Here is a 17,227-nt window from a genome sequence, read left to right on the forward strand (position 1 = left end):
GTTCCTCTCCTTTGATCCATTTCTTCCTCAGTGATCACACTATTCACAAGCTCAGGGAAAAGCAACCAAAAGCTCCGCTGAGCCTATGGTGTGCTCTGGTTTTTTGTTTTTACATTTATTATGAAAACTTTCAAATACATACAAAATAGAGATGAGTATAATGAAACCCCATCTCTTCATCTTCCAGTTCCAACAATGATCAGCTTACATCCAACCTTGATTCATCTTTATCTCCATCTTCACCCATTACACTCCACTGAAAGCCAGACAGCCTAGCATTCCATATTTCAATAGGTATCTCCAAAGATAAGGGCTTGTATCTGTCTGAAGGTTATAAAGGCATATCATATAAAACCCTTTGGCAGCTTTAGCTTCCTTATACCCACAGTGCTTGATTTTTCATAAACATGGCACAGGGAAACGGTAATAATCTATTAATCAAAACTCAGATCTGAGAGTTAAATACTAGTGGGAGGCCATGGTAAGCTTTTCCCATCTATCAGCTAAGTTATCAGTATAAAGTCTCAGCTTTTGATTTTAACATTCTCAACCGGAAACATTTGACTCTCTGTCCTTGAGATTCTCTAGACAAAATTCTCAGCCCCCTTGATCTAAAGCTTTTGATTCCTTCTTCCATCAACCCATCCACTTACTCACTTACATAAAAATGGTAAACTGTGTGTTGGGTACAGTGCCAGGCACCAGCTTACTAAGATGAACATGTGCCAAAGTCTCTGCCTTCAGGGAGTTCTCATAAAGGTTTAAACTCTTACCCAAAAGCTTTGACACTTCAACCAAGCTGAGTTCTGGATCTAGCTAGAGATCTGCCTTCAGCTGAACTGGAGGCCCTCCCCACATCTCCTGTATCTGCTGGCTCTACCAAAATGCCCATTTCTAGAGTTTTCAGAGAGGGCTGGTTGTACCACAGTAAAAAAGAGCGCTGGATTTGGAATGGGAAGACCTGACTTCGTAACCTGGCATTCCCATGTGGTTGCACAAATCACTTTACTGCCTACTTCACAAAGATGATGGAAGGATTAAAGTCAGAGAACAGATGTGACAGTGGTGTGTAAGGGTCTGGGACAACTGCTCAAAACACCATTAGTGCTGATATCTTCAGCTATCTCCTAAACTACTGAGTAATTCTGATGCCCTCCTCTTTTGAAATTGAGAACGAGCGAGCTAGAAAGAACCTCAGCGATGGTCTCCAATACCATCATGCTTACTGACAAGGAAAATGAGGACCAAAGAATGAGTGGCCTGAGACAGAGGTCTTGGACCATCAGGCTATAGGCCATGGTTAGCCTACAGAATTCTGTTCGACCCACATGGTACTGACCCACTTGTTTTAAATTTTAAAACATTGCAAGAAGGCACAAAAATCTGGATTTCCATCTTCTCTTGATTGAAAGATCTGACAAACACTGAACCCATATTCTTGCATGGCAACAAGGCATGGAGCTGTGAGATGTGGCATGAAGTTTAGACAGGGCTTGGGTTCTCTGGTTTCCCCAAGTCCTCACTGTACCCTGTTATCCTCCCTATGGCCTGAGATCAGTGACCATTTACCACCTCCTTCCTGATCCCTCCATTCATTTTTTTACCTCACCTGGTACCTTGAGTTAGCAACTTTTAGCCTATAGGCATAACACTTTTTTTTTCAATTTTTAAAAAAGTCTAAAAAATTTTTATTTTATATTGGACTATAGTTGATTTACAATGTTGTGCTTGATTCAGATGTACAGCAATGTGATTGATTTATAAATATATATATATTCTTTTTCAAATTCTCTTCCCATTTAGGATATTACAGAATATTGAACAGAGTTCCTGTGCTGTACAGTTGAGGTTGGTTATCTTTTTTTTTTTTTTTTGTCTCATACTTTAGTGGAATTTCCTCTAATGTCTATAAAAATGAGATCTAAGTCTCACCAATTCCTTTTTGAAAAAGTCTTATCAAGAGTCAACACAATTCCCCTCAAAAATCCCAGCAGGCCTCTTCACAGAAACTGACATGACAATTCTAAAATTTATGGATAAGTGAATGAGCTAGAGTAGCCAAAGCAATTTTTAAGAACAGTAAAGACACAAGCCTTAAGTTACCTCATTTTGAGAGTGATTATAAAGCTATCATAATCCAGACAGTGTGCTACTGTTCAAAAGAAAGATGAACAGATCAACAGAAACAGGAGAGAGTCCAAAAACAGACCCACACATATATGGCCAATTGACTTTTGACCAGTGTCACAGCAGTTCAGTGGAGAACTGTTTTCAGCAAATGCCGCTAGTACCCCTGGATATCTCAGTGGGGGAGAAAAGCAGTTGAGCATATAGATATTCAGTGTGACAACCATAATCAAACCCTAGAACTGGCCATGCAAGCTTCCACAAAATGAGGAACACTGTAGACCCACAGTCCATAGGGTTACTGTGAGAACTACATGAGACAATGAATGGAAAGTGATCAGCACAATGCCTGGCAAAGCGATAACACTCCATAGTCAAACCACATCTAATCTTTATCCTCCCCTCTCTCTGTTCCTCTCCCAGAGGCCTCACTATACCCTATCTATTGCCTGTTTTAATACAAAAGTGATGTGCATGCATGCCCAGTCATGTCTGACTTTCTGCGACCCCAAGGACTGCAGCCCACCAGTCTCCTCTGACCATGGAAGTTTCCAGGCAAGAATACTAAAGCAGGTTGCCACTTCCTACTCCAGGGGATCTTCCTGAGCCAGGGCCTAAGCCCACATCACTTGCATCTCCTGCACTGGCAGGCAGACTCTTTACCATGCACCACTTGGGAAGCCCAAGAAAGTGATAGTTCCTCCCAAATAGTCAAGCAAAATTAACATTCCAGGTTGATGTGGCATTTATCCTGTGGCTTCTCAACGCTACCAGTTGTCCTTCAAAGCCAGACTTCTTAAACAGGTTCCCAACCCTTTCCCTGCTTCCTTGATTCAAGCCCTCAATGCCTCGCAAGCTCCCTTCTACCCAGTATGCTGTGGATGTGGTGGCTCTCAGCAAGGTCACCAACAACCTCCAAATGACTAGACCAGAGGCTGGGTCTTTATCACATCAGACTAGCCAGCAGCACCGGGCTCGGCTGGTCCACCTTCCCTTCTCTGAACCGTAATCCTCCTGGCTTTTTTCCTACCTCTCTGTCTACTCTTCAGTCATCTTTGTGGGCTCATCCTTCTCGGCTGTCGTTCAGTCTTGTCCGACTTTGTGACCCCATGGACTACAGCGTGCCAGGCTTTCCTGTCTTTCACCATGTCCCAGAGTTTACTCACACTCGTGTCCATTGAGTCAATGATGCCATCCAACCATCTCATCCTCTGTCGCCCCTTCTCCTCCCTTCCTCCTTTACCTCTCCTTTAAATGGTGCAGCTCCTTGGACATCTCCTAGGCCCTTTGCATGTTTCATTCTGCAGCAGAGGTTACAAACTCAAGAGCATAGGGGTGTCAAGTATGGAAGGCAAATAAGCGAAGCAGGCTAGAATCACTTGTGAGGAAACCACAGGGAATGAGGAGGTCTGTGGCAGAATGAAGGACATGTCCATGCCTTGTCTAAGGGGGGCAGCTGCCATTCAGCAGTCATACAGAAATGGACAGTAAGTGTTGTTAGATAATCTCATTTTTCAAAAGAAGCCAGAGTCCAGATTTTAATGTAAAAATCTCAATATTCACTGTTGGCCCTAATTAAAAAAAACCAAAACATTTGGGGCCTCCCACCAAAGAAATTGAAAAAAAAAAAAAATCACACAGCCAAATTACAATTCAGGCCACCAATCTGTAAGATCTGTTCTAGAAATTCTTCCTAGGCAGCAGAATCTATTCCTGCTGCTACCAACCAAAGAGACCCCCCCAGTTAAGACTTCCTTCTTGAGCTCCAGAAGTGCATGGACAACCGTCTGCTGAACCATCTCTACTTAAGTGCCTCATGCGCACCTCAAACTCAGCCATCTCCTGACACCGAGTCTGCTCCCAACTTGCTCCTGCCAGCACTCCCTCTCTTAACAGAAGTGAAGTGAAAGTGCTAGTTGCTCAGTTGGTCCGACTCTTTGTGACTTCAAAGACTGTAGCCTGCCAGGCTCCTCAGTCCATGGAATTCTCCAGGCAAGGATAATGGAGTGGGTAGATATTCCCTTCTCCAGGGGGATCTTCCTGACCCAGGGATCGAACCCAGGTCTCCTGCATTGCATGCAAACTCTTTACCACCTTAGCCACCAGGGAAGCCCCTCTCAACAGAGGACACCCTGAAATGGCTCAGCTCTGAAAGCTGGAGATCATTCTTGAGTCCTCCCTCCCCCTTGGCTCCCTGGTCCATTCACCATTCTGGTCCTTTCTGCCTCCTAAGTATCAACCTGTTCACCTCTCTGCATCCTTTTCACTGCCACCATCACAACTCCTAGACTCTAAACCATTTCCCTGTGACCTCCTCCTCTGATCTATCCTACATTCGGGAGTTACAGTCATTCTTTTAAAACGTAAATCTCTCCTGGTTCAACCCCTTCAATGCCTTTCCATTGTCCTTGGGATCAAGTCCCAAATCCCCGAGAATGCTTCATCTCAAATTACCCTCTTCATTCCTTTGCTGCACCTCTGTCCCTATGCCTAAAACATTCTGCCTCCTTCAACATGCAAGTACCCTTGCCCACTCCCATTAATTCTTTATGACACTGGAAGAGGTGAGGACTCTCTACCATACCCTCCCAGCTGTTCCCCTTTCGTAATATTCATCAAAATGTGCCCTTACTTATCAAATGAATGTCTTCTCCATTAATCTTTGTCTTCCTTAGCATCCCTACAATCTATTAAGAGACACTACCGTACTATTGTCTGGAGAAGGAAATGGCAACCCACTCCAGTATTCTTGCCTGGAGAATTCCACGGACAGAGGAGCCTGGAGGGCTACAGTCCACAGGGTTGCAGAGAGTCAGACATGACTGACTGAGCGACTTCACACGCACGCACTGTACTACTGTATCCCCAGGGTCCATCCTACCCTATGCCCCCTCCCCCGACCACACACACACACACACACACACTCTAGAGACTCAAAAGGTGTTTGCTAAACAAATTAATAAGATCTTTGAAGTGAGGCACCACATCTTCACCTCCCCCCACCTTTCACTCCACCCCAACATCTCCCCACTGGGCACTCAAGTACCGACAAATTAATGAATGAACAAAGGAACGGCCTCTTTCCAGGCCTATCTGCCTCCGTTTTCTTCCTCCTCTTTACCATCATCACTGAACTGATCCTCCTAGCATTCTCTTCTCAAAAATTATCCATTGCTTCCTGATAAGACTGAACCCCTAAAGCTAGAGTGGAAAATTCTCCATAATCTAATCTATCCCACCAACTAAACAAACAGGATTTAGCTCCAACTCTGATTATAAGGAGAAAGACTCAAAGCCCAGCACAGATTCAGGAAGGAAAGAGTACCTAGGTTGATTAGCAATGTCTGTTCCATCCATAAGCATGACTGCCATGGGCTGGTGATGGAAAATCAGTATATGTGCCATCAGGTTATCGATAATCTACTGAACAGGATAGATTCTTTTCCATCTGAGATCTTTGGACCCTTGGAGTTTTGGACATATGCTCAGGGAATCAAAGAATTCTCTATGAAAAGTACTTCAGCGTTGTCATTTCATTATGAAAGTTATTCCTAAAAATGTAAATAAGCAAAAATTACTAGGCAAATACAGTTATCATTTGCCTTTGTGTTTATGAACACAGCGGAGCCAAGTAGCATTCATGATTTTACTTGCAATTGGTAGACAGCAGAAATGAACATAGGCAGAATTAACATGTAAATAATGTCCTGTACAAGGTGAATGACAAAATGACATCATAATTTTATAGTACTTAGAACAGAGAAAAGTGGTGGCTGAATTGAATTATCATATAAGGCACAGTTGGTCAAGCTTGCTAAACTCCAGATAATCTGAACTATAGGGTTTAACATGAGATTCACACTGAAAGCCTCAATTCAGTTCAGCAAAACAGCATTTATCACATTAACTTAATTCCATTTGAACTCACTGCATTTGTAACTTTGAATTTATTGGTACCTACGTTTTAGCTAATGGTTATATCACAGTTAAAGCAAAGAATTTTACATACAAGTTTACGTTTGAACATTTTTAGTAACATAATCAGACTCATTTCAGTGAACACAGGACTTGTGAAAATTAACTGCCTTTGAAAGAGTCTGTACATTACTCACGGCCTCGTTTGTCTGAGACACTTTAAACAGGATTCATGAATTAGGTGAGCAAGCAGATCAACTCTAGATATACATACAGAATGCATGTATCTGTACACATAAAATTTATGTATTTAAACAACACAGGCCCCAGCATTAATTCTCAACCATCACCCTGTCATGTTCCTCAATGGGATGGGCTTGACATGCTCATCCCGGGACACAACCAAGGTCGCAAATGGACGCCAGGCAGGTCATAAATGAGTGAAGCCAGCCAGGACACAAGGGGGAAAAAAATTGTTGAAATCCTGTCTTTTTTATCTGCATATATTTCTTCTCATGATGACAGAAAAGTAAGCATAAGAAATATTTCTGTTTCTCCTTAACTTCGCTAAAAAAAAAAAAAAAACACATCAAAAATATGATAAATGGCAAGTGACACCTAGGCTCAGCAGTGGGGGATCAGGAGGGGGGATCATGACAGGGTGTGGTGTGAACTGTGGCCAGCCAGAGAAGGCGTGCGCAGCCACCACCCAGCTCCAGCCAGCGGCTGTCACATGGGAATCAGGAGTGTTATCAGGTCTCCCAATTTTAAATGTAAAGAAATGTCGGTTTTACATTTAAAATCTCTTAACTTTGATTTCTACGAAAACCCTCCCAATTCTGGCAACAGATACCCAAACACTGCTGGCCAGAAACGGACGCGTCTGCAGCTCGGGGAGCCAGGGACCACCAGTCTGCGACTCAGCTCTCCTCCGGGTTGCCCCGCACCCCGGCCCCGCCCCTGCATACCCTCCCCCATCCTCCTGATGGTCCTTCAAGGTCAGCACTCAGGATCCTCAAGGCCTGTCCCCGCTCACGCTGACCCTCCTTACCCGCAGCCCTGCGCGGACACTCCTGCTGGTTCTCCATCCTCCACTGCCTCCCTCGACAGTTACCTAACCTCGCTGGGTGTTGGTCGCGCGGCCCGCGCCTTACTAGGTTCCCCTGGACCCTCCTCGGGTCACCCGCAACGCTGTGCACCTTCCCAGTTCGTATGATACACCGGGGCCGAACTCGGTAAACCTGACGGATACAGCACCTCCACTGAGAGAGAGAAGCGAAGCCCCATACTCGATAAGGAGTCACCGCTTGATACCCATACGGACCCCAAAGCAGGCCGGGACCGTCCCCGGATGCACGGGTGCGCGGAGCTCTCCCGAGGGAGCGGGTGGGAGCCCCGGGCCCGCCCCGCCGGGCAGTCCCGGAGGACTCGCGGGCGGTGGATGTTCGGAGCAGCGAGAAGCCGCACCTCCCGCCTCCAAGCTGTTTGTGATTTCCTCCCGGGGCTCCCGGTCACCCTCCCCCTTAGGCCTCCCTCACCCGGCGGCCCGCCTTCCCGGGCTCGGCCCCTTCCCATCTCCCCGCACAGCCGGCCCCCGCGACCCTCCCACCTCCGCGGCGACCGCAGACGGTCAGCGGGTGTCGGAAGGCGGGCCCGCGCCGAGGCCGCGCGGGGGGGCGCCGGCCCCGCTCCCGGACTCCTCCCGGCCAGCTCCCGGGCCCCGCGCCCGGCCCCGCCGGCGCCTCGGCCCCGCGACCTCTCCCCGTGCCGCGGCCGCCCCCGCCCGCGCGACCCGGGCCCTCACCCGCGACAGGGTGAGGTCGGTCATGAGCTGCTCGAAGGCCCGCGTCTCCTCGGCCTGCCGCTGCGTGTGCAGCGCGATCTTCTCACTGAACTTCCGCGGGTTGGCGCTGCCGGAGCCCGGCGAGGCGGCCATGGCGCGGGCCCGGCGCCGGCAGGAGGCAGGAGACGGCGGGCGCGGGCCCTGCCTCGGCCCACCCGTCCGTCCGCAGGCCAGCCCCGGCCGCCGCCCGAAGCCCGTCCTCCGGCGCGACCCGGCAGAGGAGCCGCCGCGGCCCCACAGCCAGCGAGCGGCCGGGAGCGCGCCGAGGTCCGCCCCCGCGCGCCCGGCCCCGCCCTCGGCGCGGCCCGCCCGCCGCCCGGCCCCGACCCTGCCCCGCGCCCGCCGCCGGAGGGCTTTCCCCGGCGTCCCGCGCCCGGCTCGCGACCCGCCGCGCGGACCCCGCGAGGAAACCCCCGGCTCGCGCGGCAGAGTGGGCCAGACGTGAGGGAGCAGCTAGGGTACCATTTTACTGAAGCGCTCCCTGGTAGGGCTCGCCTGGCCTTCGGCCTTACAGTTTTCAAAGAGTTTGAACACCTTGCTCGCCCTCCCCAGTCAGGCCGAATTCCTTCAGTGGGGCGAAAACGGGCGACCTACGCTTGAGCAATCCTCTCCCTCGGTTCCCACCCTGTGGGGCCTAACAGCTGCCCTCCGTCCTCCGCCTCCCAGCCCGCTTCCTCCCTCGAGCTGTGTCGCTGACGGTCCGCTCGGGCCCACCCAAGAAAACAGTTACTAAATCTGGATCTCAGTTTCTAAAACCATCTCCCGAGTTTGCACGAACTTGAGACACCGTGCCCCCCCCGCCCGGGGGTCCCCCTCTTCGCTCCTCAGCCCCGGCCCCTTTTCCAGGCTCTTTATGAGCGCCCGTGGCTTCTCTCGGACTCCAGCTCCAGCCTAGTCTGTCAGCCTCATTGGTTTTCTCCCTCTGCTGCAGCCCCCGAAGTTCCTCTCCGTAGAGATGTTGATGTGTGTAAAGAGTCCTGGACGCCTCTCAGAGTGTGTCTCTGCCTTTTGTAAACTGGTATCTATGCAGCAGCAGCGGCAGCGACTATCAGGGACACGCAGAAGATTGCAGAAAATGTTAGCGCCACCCACGCCCTCCCCTATCAAAGTTAAATGTATCAAAACATTTTGCTTCATTTACTTGGTATTTATTAAAGAAATAGAAAATCAGGCAGAACTAAAACCCCACCCTTATTCTTTATCCCTCCTCCCTAGAGATGGTCACTGGGCTCAAGTTGGTTCGTGTCATTCGCATTAATGTTTTTACATTTTTATTATATACGACATATGGATCCACCAACTGCATATGGAATACCAAATTTTATTTTTTTAATTTTACAAAAAAAGCTACATCATGCTAAATAAACTTTGACAGCTTTTTTTCATTTACCATTGCTTTTGAAATTCGTTTGTGTTGATTCTTTTAATTCCTGTGTAGTATTTCACTCTACTTTTCATGTGTCTCATAGATTGTTTTTTAGAAAATTTAATGAGAATGTATCTCTATTAGCTAGAGGCTAGTTTGATTCACTCATTATAATTGGATTTATTTCTTCTGTCTTATTTTGTACTGTTTATCATGCTTTTACTTTATATTTTCTGCTTTCTTGTTACATTGTCTGGTTTCAGTTTCAAAGAACAGAATTCATCCTAGGTAAAGTACAGAAGAGTTTACTATAGGGTATAAAATGGCTTAAGGACTTGTGTGAACGGCTGAGGAAACAGACTCTGGGTTGAAAGTTCAGAAGTGACCTGGAGACACATGCTACAGACCCAGGCCAACAAAAAAGCCACAGCTTCTTCTAAAATCTGGAAGCTACCTACTGAATTGGAAGGTTGTCACTACACTGGCCACCTCCTGGATCCTGAAGCCACCATAGAAAAATACAACAGTACTCACCAATAGAGACAGCACATATAAAGGCTCAGCTTCGCTTCCATCTCACAAATCTAATAAACAAAATTGGACTGGAAGTGCCAAAACTGCATCCAGAATCCTAGCCGCAATAACATTTAGGCAATGTAGTTATAGCCTTTCAGCTTCTGAGATATAGGAAGGCGCCGTAGGACACTGGAATGGGTGTTGAGCTAAATCCTCTATTTTCATCCACCAATTCACCAATGCAGGGATCTATCATGTCTGGGTTCTGTTGCACTGAATGACTGTTGCTGTTGTTGTTTTAACTTCCGTTTTTATTTACAGTCTTTGTTGCTGTGTGCGGGCTTCTCATGGCACTGGCTTTTCTTGTTGTGGAACTTGGCCTCTAGGCGTGGGAGCCCAGTAGTTGCGGAGCAAGGGCTTAGTTGCCCCGAGGCCTGTGAAATCTTCCCAGATCAGGGATCTAACCAGTGTTCCCTGCATTGACATGTGGATTCATAACCACTGGATCACCAGGGAAACCCTGAATGACTCTTTTTTATTTCCATTTTTCCCTTATCTAATTTGGAAAATAGTCATTCTACTTCTATTCTTATTATGGTTAATCTAATCACTTTCCATTTAATGTTTTAATCAAATAAATACATGTGAATTTTTTAACAATAGCTTTACAAGGCACACAATTTTCCCAAGTAAGTCCCAGTTCCCACGGTAAATAAGTTTTTCCTGCTGTTTTGTGATTATTTTTTCAGTTTTAGATGTTAACTATTCATTTTCTACTATGGGGAAGAATGCTTTGGCTCTTTTGTGCCCCCAACACAAATATGATTTTCCCTGCTCCCATTCTTTCAATGTAGTTATTAATATATGATAATTTTTGTTAAGTCAATATTAAGTGTTTACACAATACACAATAGTTCCATTTTTACATTATTTTTTAGTTAAAAACTTTTTATTTGCTTAGATTTCTCTTTTTACTTGCTTAGATTTCTCTCAACTCATTAGAAATCCTTTCCCAAACTCTGATTTATAGTATTTGGATTTTAGTTCTGTCTCTCCCGTCTTCTGGTCCCTCTGGTCTTCTTTCTAAAGTTCCCTGAACTGTGAAAGACATTACTGAACCTATGAATGGTCAGTTTGGGAGGGAACTTCTCTTGCAGACCATTTTGCCTACCTGCTCCATCCTGTACTCTTGCTTTCCTCACCTGCTATCTGCTGGCTCTCCTCCATCGTCCTGAGAGTTCCCTTCATCTCCCGTCTTCTGACTTCTGCCTCCTGCATCTCAAGTTGTCCTCCTGCTTCATGTACTAATTCATGTTAGCGGAGGACATTCTCCAATAGTTTCCTGGGAAAGAATACATAAAAATAAAATCCTCCAGGCTTTGTGTGTGTGCAGATGTTTTTATTTTTCCCTCAGACTTGACTGATATTTGGGCTAAGAATAGTCTTCTTCATCAGAAATCCTTCGCATTTACTTCTTTGAATGCATTGCTTCACTGTTCTCTCACTTCCAGTATTGCCATTGGGAAGTCCACTCACATTCCACTCACACTCACCTTTCCTTTGTAGGTGACCTGCTTTTTGAGGGCTATTATTGTTTGTTTATTTTCACACACACTCCCATTCTCTGAAGGCTTAGTATTCTGATACTTTATGATAATGTCCTTTGGTGGGAGGCTTTATTTTTGTTCACCACACTGGCATTAGATATGTATGTGGAAACTGAATACTCATATCCTTTAGTTCTGGGAAATTGTCTTATCTTTTTGACAATATTCTTTTTTCTTTCTTTCATGGAGATTCTACTTGATCAGTTAATGGATCGCCTACATTGCTCTTCTAATTTTCTCATCTTTTCTCTCCTATTTTCTATTTTTTTGTCTTTTGCTGTTGTTATTCTATTTCCTAATAAATTTTTTCAGCTCTTTCTTTCAATTTTGTCTTTCCTTTCTGTTGAACTTTTATTTCTATGATTGTATTTTTAATTTCTAAATGCTCTTTCCTGATTTCTGACTGCTCCTTTTTAAAATAGCATCCTATACTCATTTCAAGGGTGTGCTATTAATTAGAGGTTATTCCTCTTTTTATATTTTCTTCTACTCCTTGTATTGTCAGTCTCTGTTTTGTCTGAGTTCAATTTTTAGTTTGTTCATTTTGGTCTCCATCTAGAGGCTTCCCTCACGCCTCTGGTAATCCTTGACTCCATTCATAATTAAGACAGAAACACTAAATATGTATAGATATCTTGTTTGTGGAAATTAAAATGATTTAAATTAATATTTTTATATATTCTGTAGCAGAAATTGCTAGCTGTTCTCTCAACATTCATTCTCCCCTTCTTCCTTCATTAAAAGAAATTCTGAACTTTAACTGGATGCTTCATTGCCCAGCTAAAATCAACTTAAGACTACATTTCCCACTCGCCCTTGTGAATAGATCTGGTCATGTTTCACCCCACAGATGTTAGCAGAAGAAATACAGGCAACTTTGGGATCATGCCCTTAAATGAAAAGGAGAAAGACCTTTTCCCTCTTTGTAGACCATTAGATAAAAACTGTGTTGAGAATGACAGAACAATAGCAGCGATGGCCCCTGGGTTCCCAGCCCTGGGGAACCACGGTATCAGCTCTAAATTGCTTCTAGGCTATAAGGTGGCTGAGAGAGAAGTATTGATTTTGTCTCAAACCCACTTATTTTGGCCTTATTACAGGAATCAAGCCAGGACCTGTTACATTTAAATGGAAAAAAATTTGTAAGTATATCAAGATACGGTTAATAACATTTGTCTTTGAGGAGTAGGGACTACTGGGAAAATTATCTTCCACTTTACACATTTCTAAATTATATACAGTTTTAGAGATAAGTGTGCATTACTAGTAGAATCAGGAAAAAATAAGGGAGTACAAATATCAGTTGTTTTTAAAGAACTGACTGGAAGCTCTGTGCACCTGTGAGGTTTCCTGACTAAAGAGCTCACTGGAACAGAGACCCAGAATTTTCAATGCATGTCCTCCGAGTAACAATATCCTTAGGATTTGGGGTGTGTTTTGCTTTCTTTATTGGAATATAATTGCTTCACAATGTTGCGTTAGTTTCTGCTGTACAATGAAGTGCATCTGCCATGTGTATACATACATCCCCTCCCTCTTAGACCTCTCTCCTGCACCCCTGCATCTCACCCCCCTAGGTCATCACAGAGCACCGAGCTGAGCTCCTTATGCGTTCTCGTCAGTTCCTCCCAGCCGGCGTGTTACACAGGTCGTGTATATATGTCAATTCTAACCTCCCAGTTCGCCCCACCCTCCGTTTCCCTACCTGTGTCCACATGCTACATCTTCATCTCTGTTCCTGCCCTGGAAATAGATTCATCTGTACCACAGGAGAGACTCTAAAATTTGTTTTTTCTCTTGGGCAGGTCAATTTCTCCTGCCTAAAGAATCTTCCAGTTGACTAACCAGAAGTTTAAATAAGCTGCTGGCTCTCTGAGAGTCACGTGGGGAAAAAAACTGCTAAGAGTCCCACTATTTGACGTGTTGCCTTGTGCTTAATCTCTCTGTTTTCAAAAAACACCTCACTGGAAGCTTTGTATTTGCCTCTCCCTAAGTCCAAAACATCTCTGCCTCTACTTCCCCAGTTAACCTCTCGTCTACAGCCACAGTGGAAAGGATCTGGGTGTCTAACTGCACCTTGTACACATTTTTGACCAATATTTGTATTTTTAACTCCATCCCTTCCTTCTTCAGGTGCTTCGGCCCTCTTTCTGAAGTTCTTTGATGTAAATCATCTTGCTTCTCATTAGATTTTCCCCTTTCCCCTGCTTCGCAGGTACTTTGGTTTCAGCTTTTTATGTTCTGCTGTGCTGATTACTATTGGTCCATGGGGTGGAAGTCATGACTAGGCCGCCTACCGGAAAGCCCCTAACTGGACAAAAATTAAAAGTTATATGTTGAAGTTCTGGGAGGGTTAAAAAAAAAAAGTTAAAAGTAAAGGCACAGGCAAGGAGAAATTGCATATGTTGGACACGCTAAGAATTTCAGGATGGTGAACCCAGAATGAAGACCCAGGTGACCTGACTTGCAGAATGGCAAAATTATTTTCTTATGTGCTAATGTCACCTAAGTTGTTTCCAAGAACTGATATGGCTGCTTTTGCAGGAGTAAATTTAAAACTGGGACCTTTAAAAAAATTATTTTTAAATGTATTGATGACTGCAGTGGGTCTTTGTCACTGCACAGGCTTTCTCTAGTTGCGGTTGGCAGGTGGGGGCTACTCACTAGCTGTGGTGCACAGTGTCTCATTGCAGTGGCTTCTCTTGTCGTGGAGCACAGGTTCTAGAGGGAAGGCTTCAGCAGTTGTGGCGCACAGGCTTAGTTGCCCCTAGACATGTGGGATCTTCCCAGACCAGGGATCGAACCTATGTCCCCTGCATTAGCAGGCAGATTCTTAACCACTGGACTACCAGGAAGCTTTATTTGGAAGCTCTTCAGGTCTGTTGACCATTGCTACCATCACTTGAGCATCCATCTAAGAGGAATAGAAGAGAAACTCTGGGAACCACACTCACTGAGATGTATCATTGGTCTAAGTCAGGGGTTGGTAAACTTTTTGCTGTAAAGAGTTTTGCAGATCATCTGTTCCTGTCTCCTCATAACTACTCACCTCTGCCAGTGTATCATGAAAGCAGCCATAGACCACACATAAATAAATGGACATGACTGTATTCTAATAAAACTTTATTTACAACAGCAGACAGTGGGGCAGATTTGACCCATTGGCTATAGTTTGCTGACCTCTGGTCATATAAAACACAGATTGATGAGCACATTCTGGGGCTCAAAGAGCTCAGAAACTCTGAGTTGCTGCCTTAGTATGTCTTGGATGGTGGGGAGAATTTGCACTTTTAACAAATTCTCAGGTGATGCTGATGCTGCCTGTTCTCTGGGATCTCACTTTGAGGGCCATTACTTTTAGATGACAGGGAACAACTGGAAGACTTTGCTATATGTCTTCCAAATGTTCTAGAAAATTTTTCTAAAATCTCTTTAAATGCCGCTTCTTCATATTTGTTCTTTCCCTGTAGAAGATTAATTAGATGCGTATTAAGCATTTCCATTCTATTCTTCATGTCTTTCTACCTCCCTTTTATATTTTTCTACTCTTAATTTTTGTGCTACATCTACGTAATTTCATCAAATCTGTCTTCCAGTTTACTAACTTCTCTTTCCAGTCATGTCTAATCTGTCGTTTAACCTATCCTTTGAGTTTTTTCTTCCTTAAGAACTGTTTTCCCATCTACAAACTCCATTTAGTTCTTTTTCAAATATGCCTACTCTTTACTAAGGCTTCCCTGGTGGCTCAGGGTAAAGAATCTGCCTGCAATACAGGAGATTCAGGAGACATGGGTTCTGTCCCTGGGCTGGGAAGACCCCCCTGGAGAAGGAAATGATAACTCACTCTAGTGTTCTTGCCAGTATAATCCCACAAAGAGCCTGGCAGGATACAGTCCATGGGGTTGCAAAGAGTCAGGCACAACTGAGCACGCACAACTACTCTTCACTGAGTTCTATTCTTTCCTTATCTTTTTATTCCTTCCTTTATGCCTCTAGTTACATTAATTTTATATTCTCTTTCAACAGGTAGTTCTGTTATTTCAAGTTTGGGGAGCTCTAACCTTGTTAGTTAGAAAGAGAAAAGGAAAGATATAAGCATCTGAGTGCAGAGTTCCAAAGAATAGCAAAAAGAGATAAGAAAGCCTTCCTCAGCGATCAATGCAAAGAAATAGAGGAAAACAACAGAATGGGAAAGACTAGAGATCTCTTCAAGAAAATTAGAGATACCAACGGAACATATCATGCAAAGATGGGCTCGATAAGGGACAGAAATAGTATGGACCTAACAGAAGCAGAAGATATTAAGAAGAGGTGGCAAGAATACACAGAAGAACTGTACAAAAAAGATCTTCACGACCCAGATAATCACAACGGTGTGATCACTCACCTAGAGCCAGACATCCTGGAATGTGAAGTCAAGTGGGCCTGAGGAAGCATCACTACAAAGCTAGTGGAGGTGATGGGATTCCAGTTGAGCTATTCCAAATCCTGAAAGATGATGCTGTGAAAGTGCTGCACTCAATATGCCAGCAAATTGGGAAAACTCAGCAGTGGCCACAGGACTGGAAAAGGTCAGTTTTCATTCCAATCCCAAAGAAAGGCAATGCCAAAGAATACTCAAACTACCGCAGAATTGCACTCATCTCACACGCTAGTAAAGTAATGCTCAAAGTTCTCCAAGCCAGGCTTCAGCAATACGTGAACCGTGAACTTCCTGATGTTCAAGCTGGTTTTAGAAAAGGTAGAGGAACCAGAGATCAAATTGCCAACATCCGCTAGATCATGGAAAAAGCAAGAGAGTTCCAGAAAAACATCTATTTCGGCTTTATTGACTATGTCAAAGCCTTTGACTGTGTGGATCACAAGAAACTCTGGAAAATGCTGAAAGAGATGCGAATACCAGACTACCTGACCTGCCTCTTGAGAAATCTGTATACAGGTCAGGAAGCAACAGTTAGAACTGAACATGGAACAACAGACTGGTTCCAAATAGGAAAAGGAGTACGTCAAGGCTGTATATTGTCACCCTGCTTATTTAACTTATATGCAGAGTACATCATGAGAAACGCTGGGCTGGAAGAAGCACAAGCTGGAATCAAGATTGCTGGGAGAAATATCAAGAACCTCAGATATGCAGATGACACCACCCTTATGGCAGAAAGTAAAGAGGAACTAAAAAGCCTCTTGATGAAAGTGAAAGTGGAGAGTGAAAAAGTTGGCTTAAAGCTCAACATTCAGGAAACGAAGATCATGGCATCTGGTCCCATCACTTCATAGGAAATAGATGGGGTAACAGTGGAAACAGTGTCAGACTTTATTTTTGGGGGCTCCAAAATCACTGCAGATGGTGACTGCAGCCATGAAATTAAAAGATGCTTACTCCTTGGAAGGAAAGTTATGACCAACCTAGATAGCATATTGAAAAGCAGAGACATTACTCTGCCAACAAAGGTCGGTTTAGTCAAGGCTATGGTTTTTCCCGTGGTCATGTATGGATGCGAGAGTTGGACTGTGAAGAAGGCTGAGCGCCGAAGAATTGATGCTTTTGAACTGTGGTGTTGGAGAAGACTCTTGAGAGTCCCTTGGACTACAAGGAGGTCCAACCAGTCCATTCTGAAGATCAGCCCTGGGATTTATTTGGAAGGAATGATGCTAAAGCTGTAACTCCAGTAGTTTGGCCACCTCATGCGAAGAGTTGACTCATTGGAAAAGACTCTGATGCTGGGAGGGATTGAGGGCAGGAGGAGAAGGGGACGACAGAGGATGAGATGGCTGGATGGCATCACGACTTGATGGACGTGAGTCTGAGTGAACTCCGGGAGTTGGTGATGGACAGGGAGGCCTGGCGTGCTG

The 17,227-nt window shown here is 44.9% G+C and overlaps 1 protein-coding gene across 2 annotated transcripts in view; it reads right to left on the reverse strand.

Moving 5' to 3' along the window:
• CRTC3 (CREB regulated transcription coactivator 3) overlaps positions 1–8,144 on the reverse strand; it is a 96,058-nt gene extending 87,914 nt beyond the window's left edge. For both annotated transcript variants that reach the window (XM_061394503.1, XM_061394502.1), the window contains exon 1: positions 7,847–8,144. In XM_061394503.1, the coding sequence (XP_061250487.1) occupies positions 7,847–7,978 (132 nt within the window). In that variant the 5' untranslated portion in view covers positions 7,979–8,144. The remainder of the gene's footprint in view (positions 1–7,846) is intronic.
• Between the last annotated feature and the right edge of the window lie 9,083 nt (positions 8,145–17,227).

The sequence above is a fragment of the Bos javanicus genome, chromosome 21, assembly GCF_032452875.1.
Source record: "Bos javanicus breed banteng chromosome 21, ARS-OSU_banteng_1.0, whole genome shotgun sequence".
Classification (NCBI taxonomy): Eukaryota; Metazoa; Chordata; class Mammalia; order Artiodactyla; family Bovidae; genus Bos; species Bos javanicus.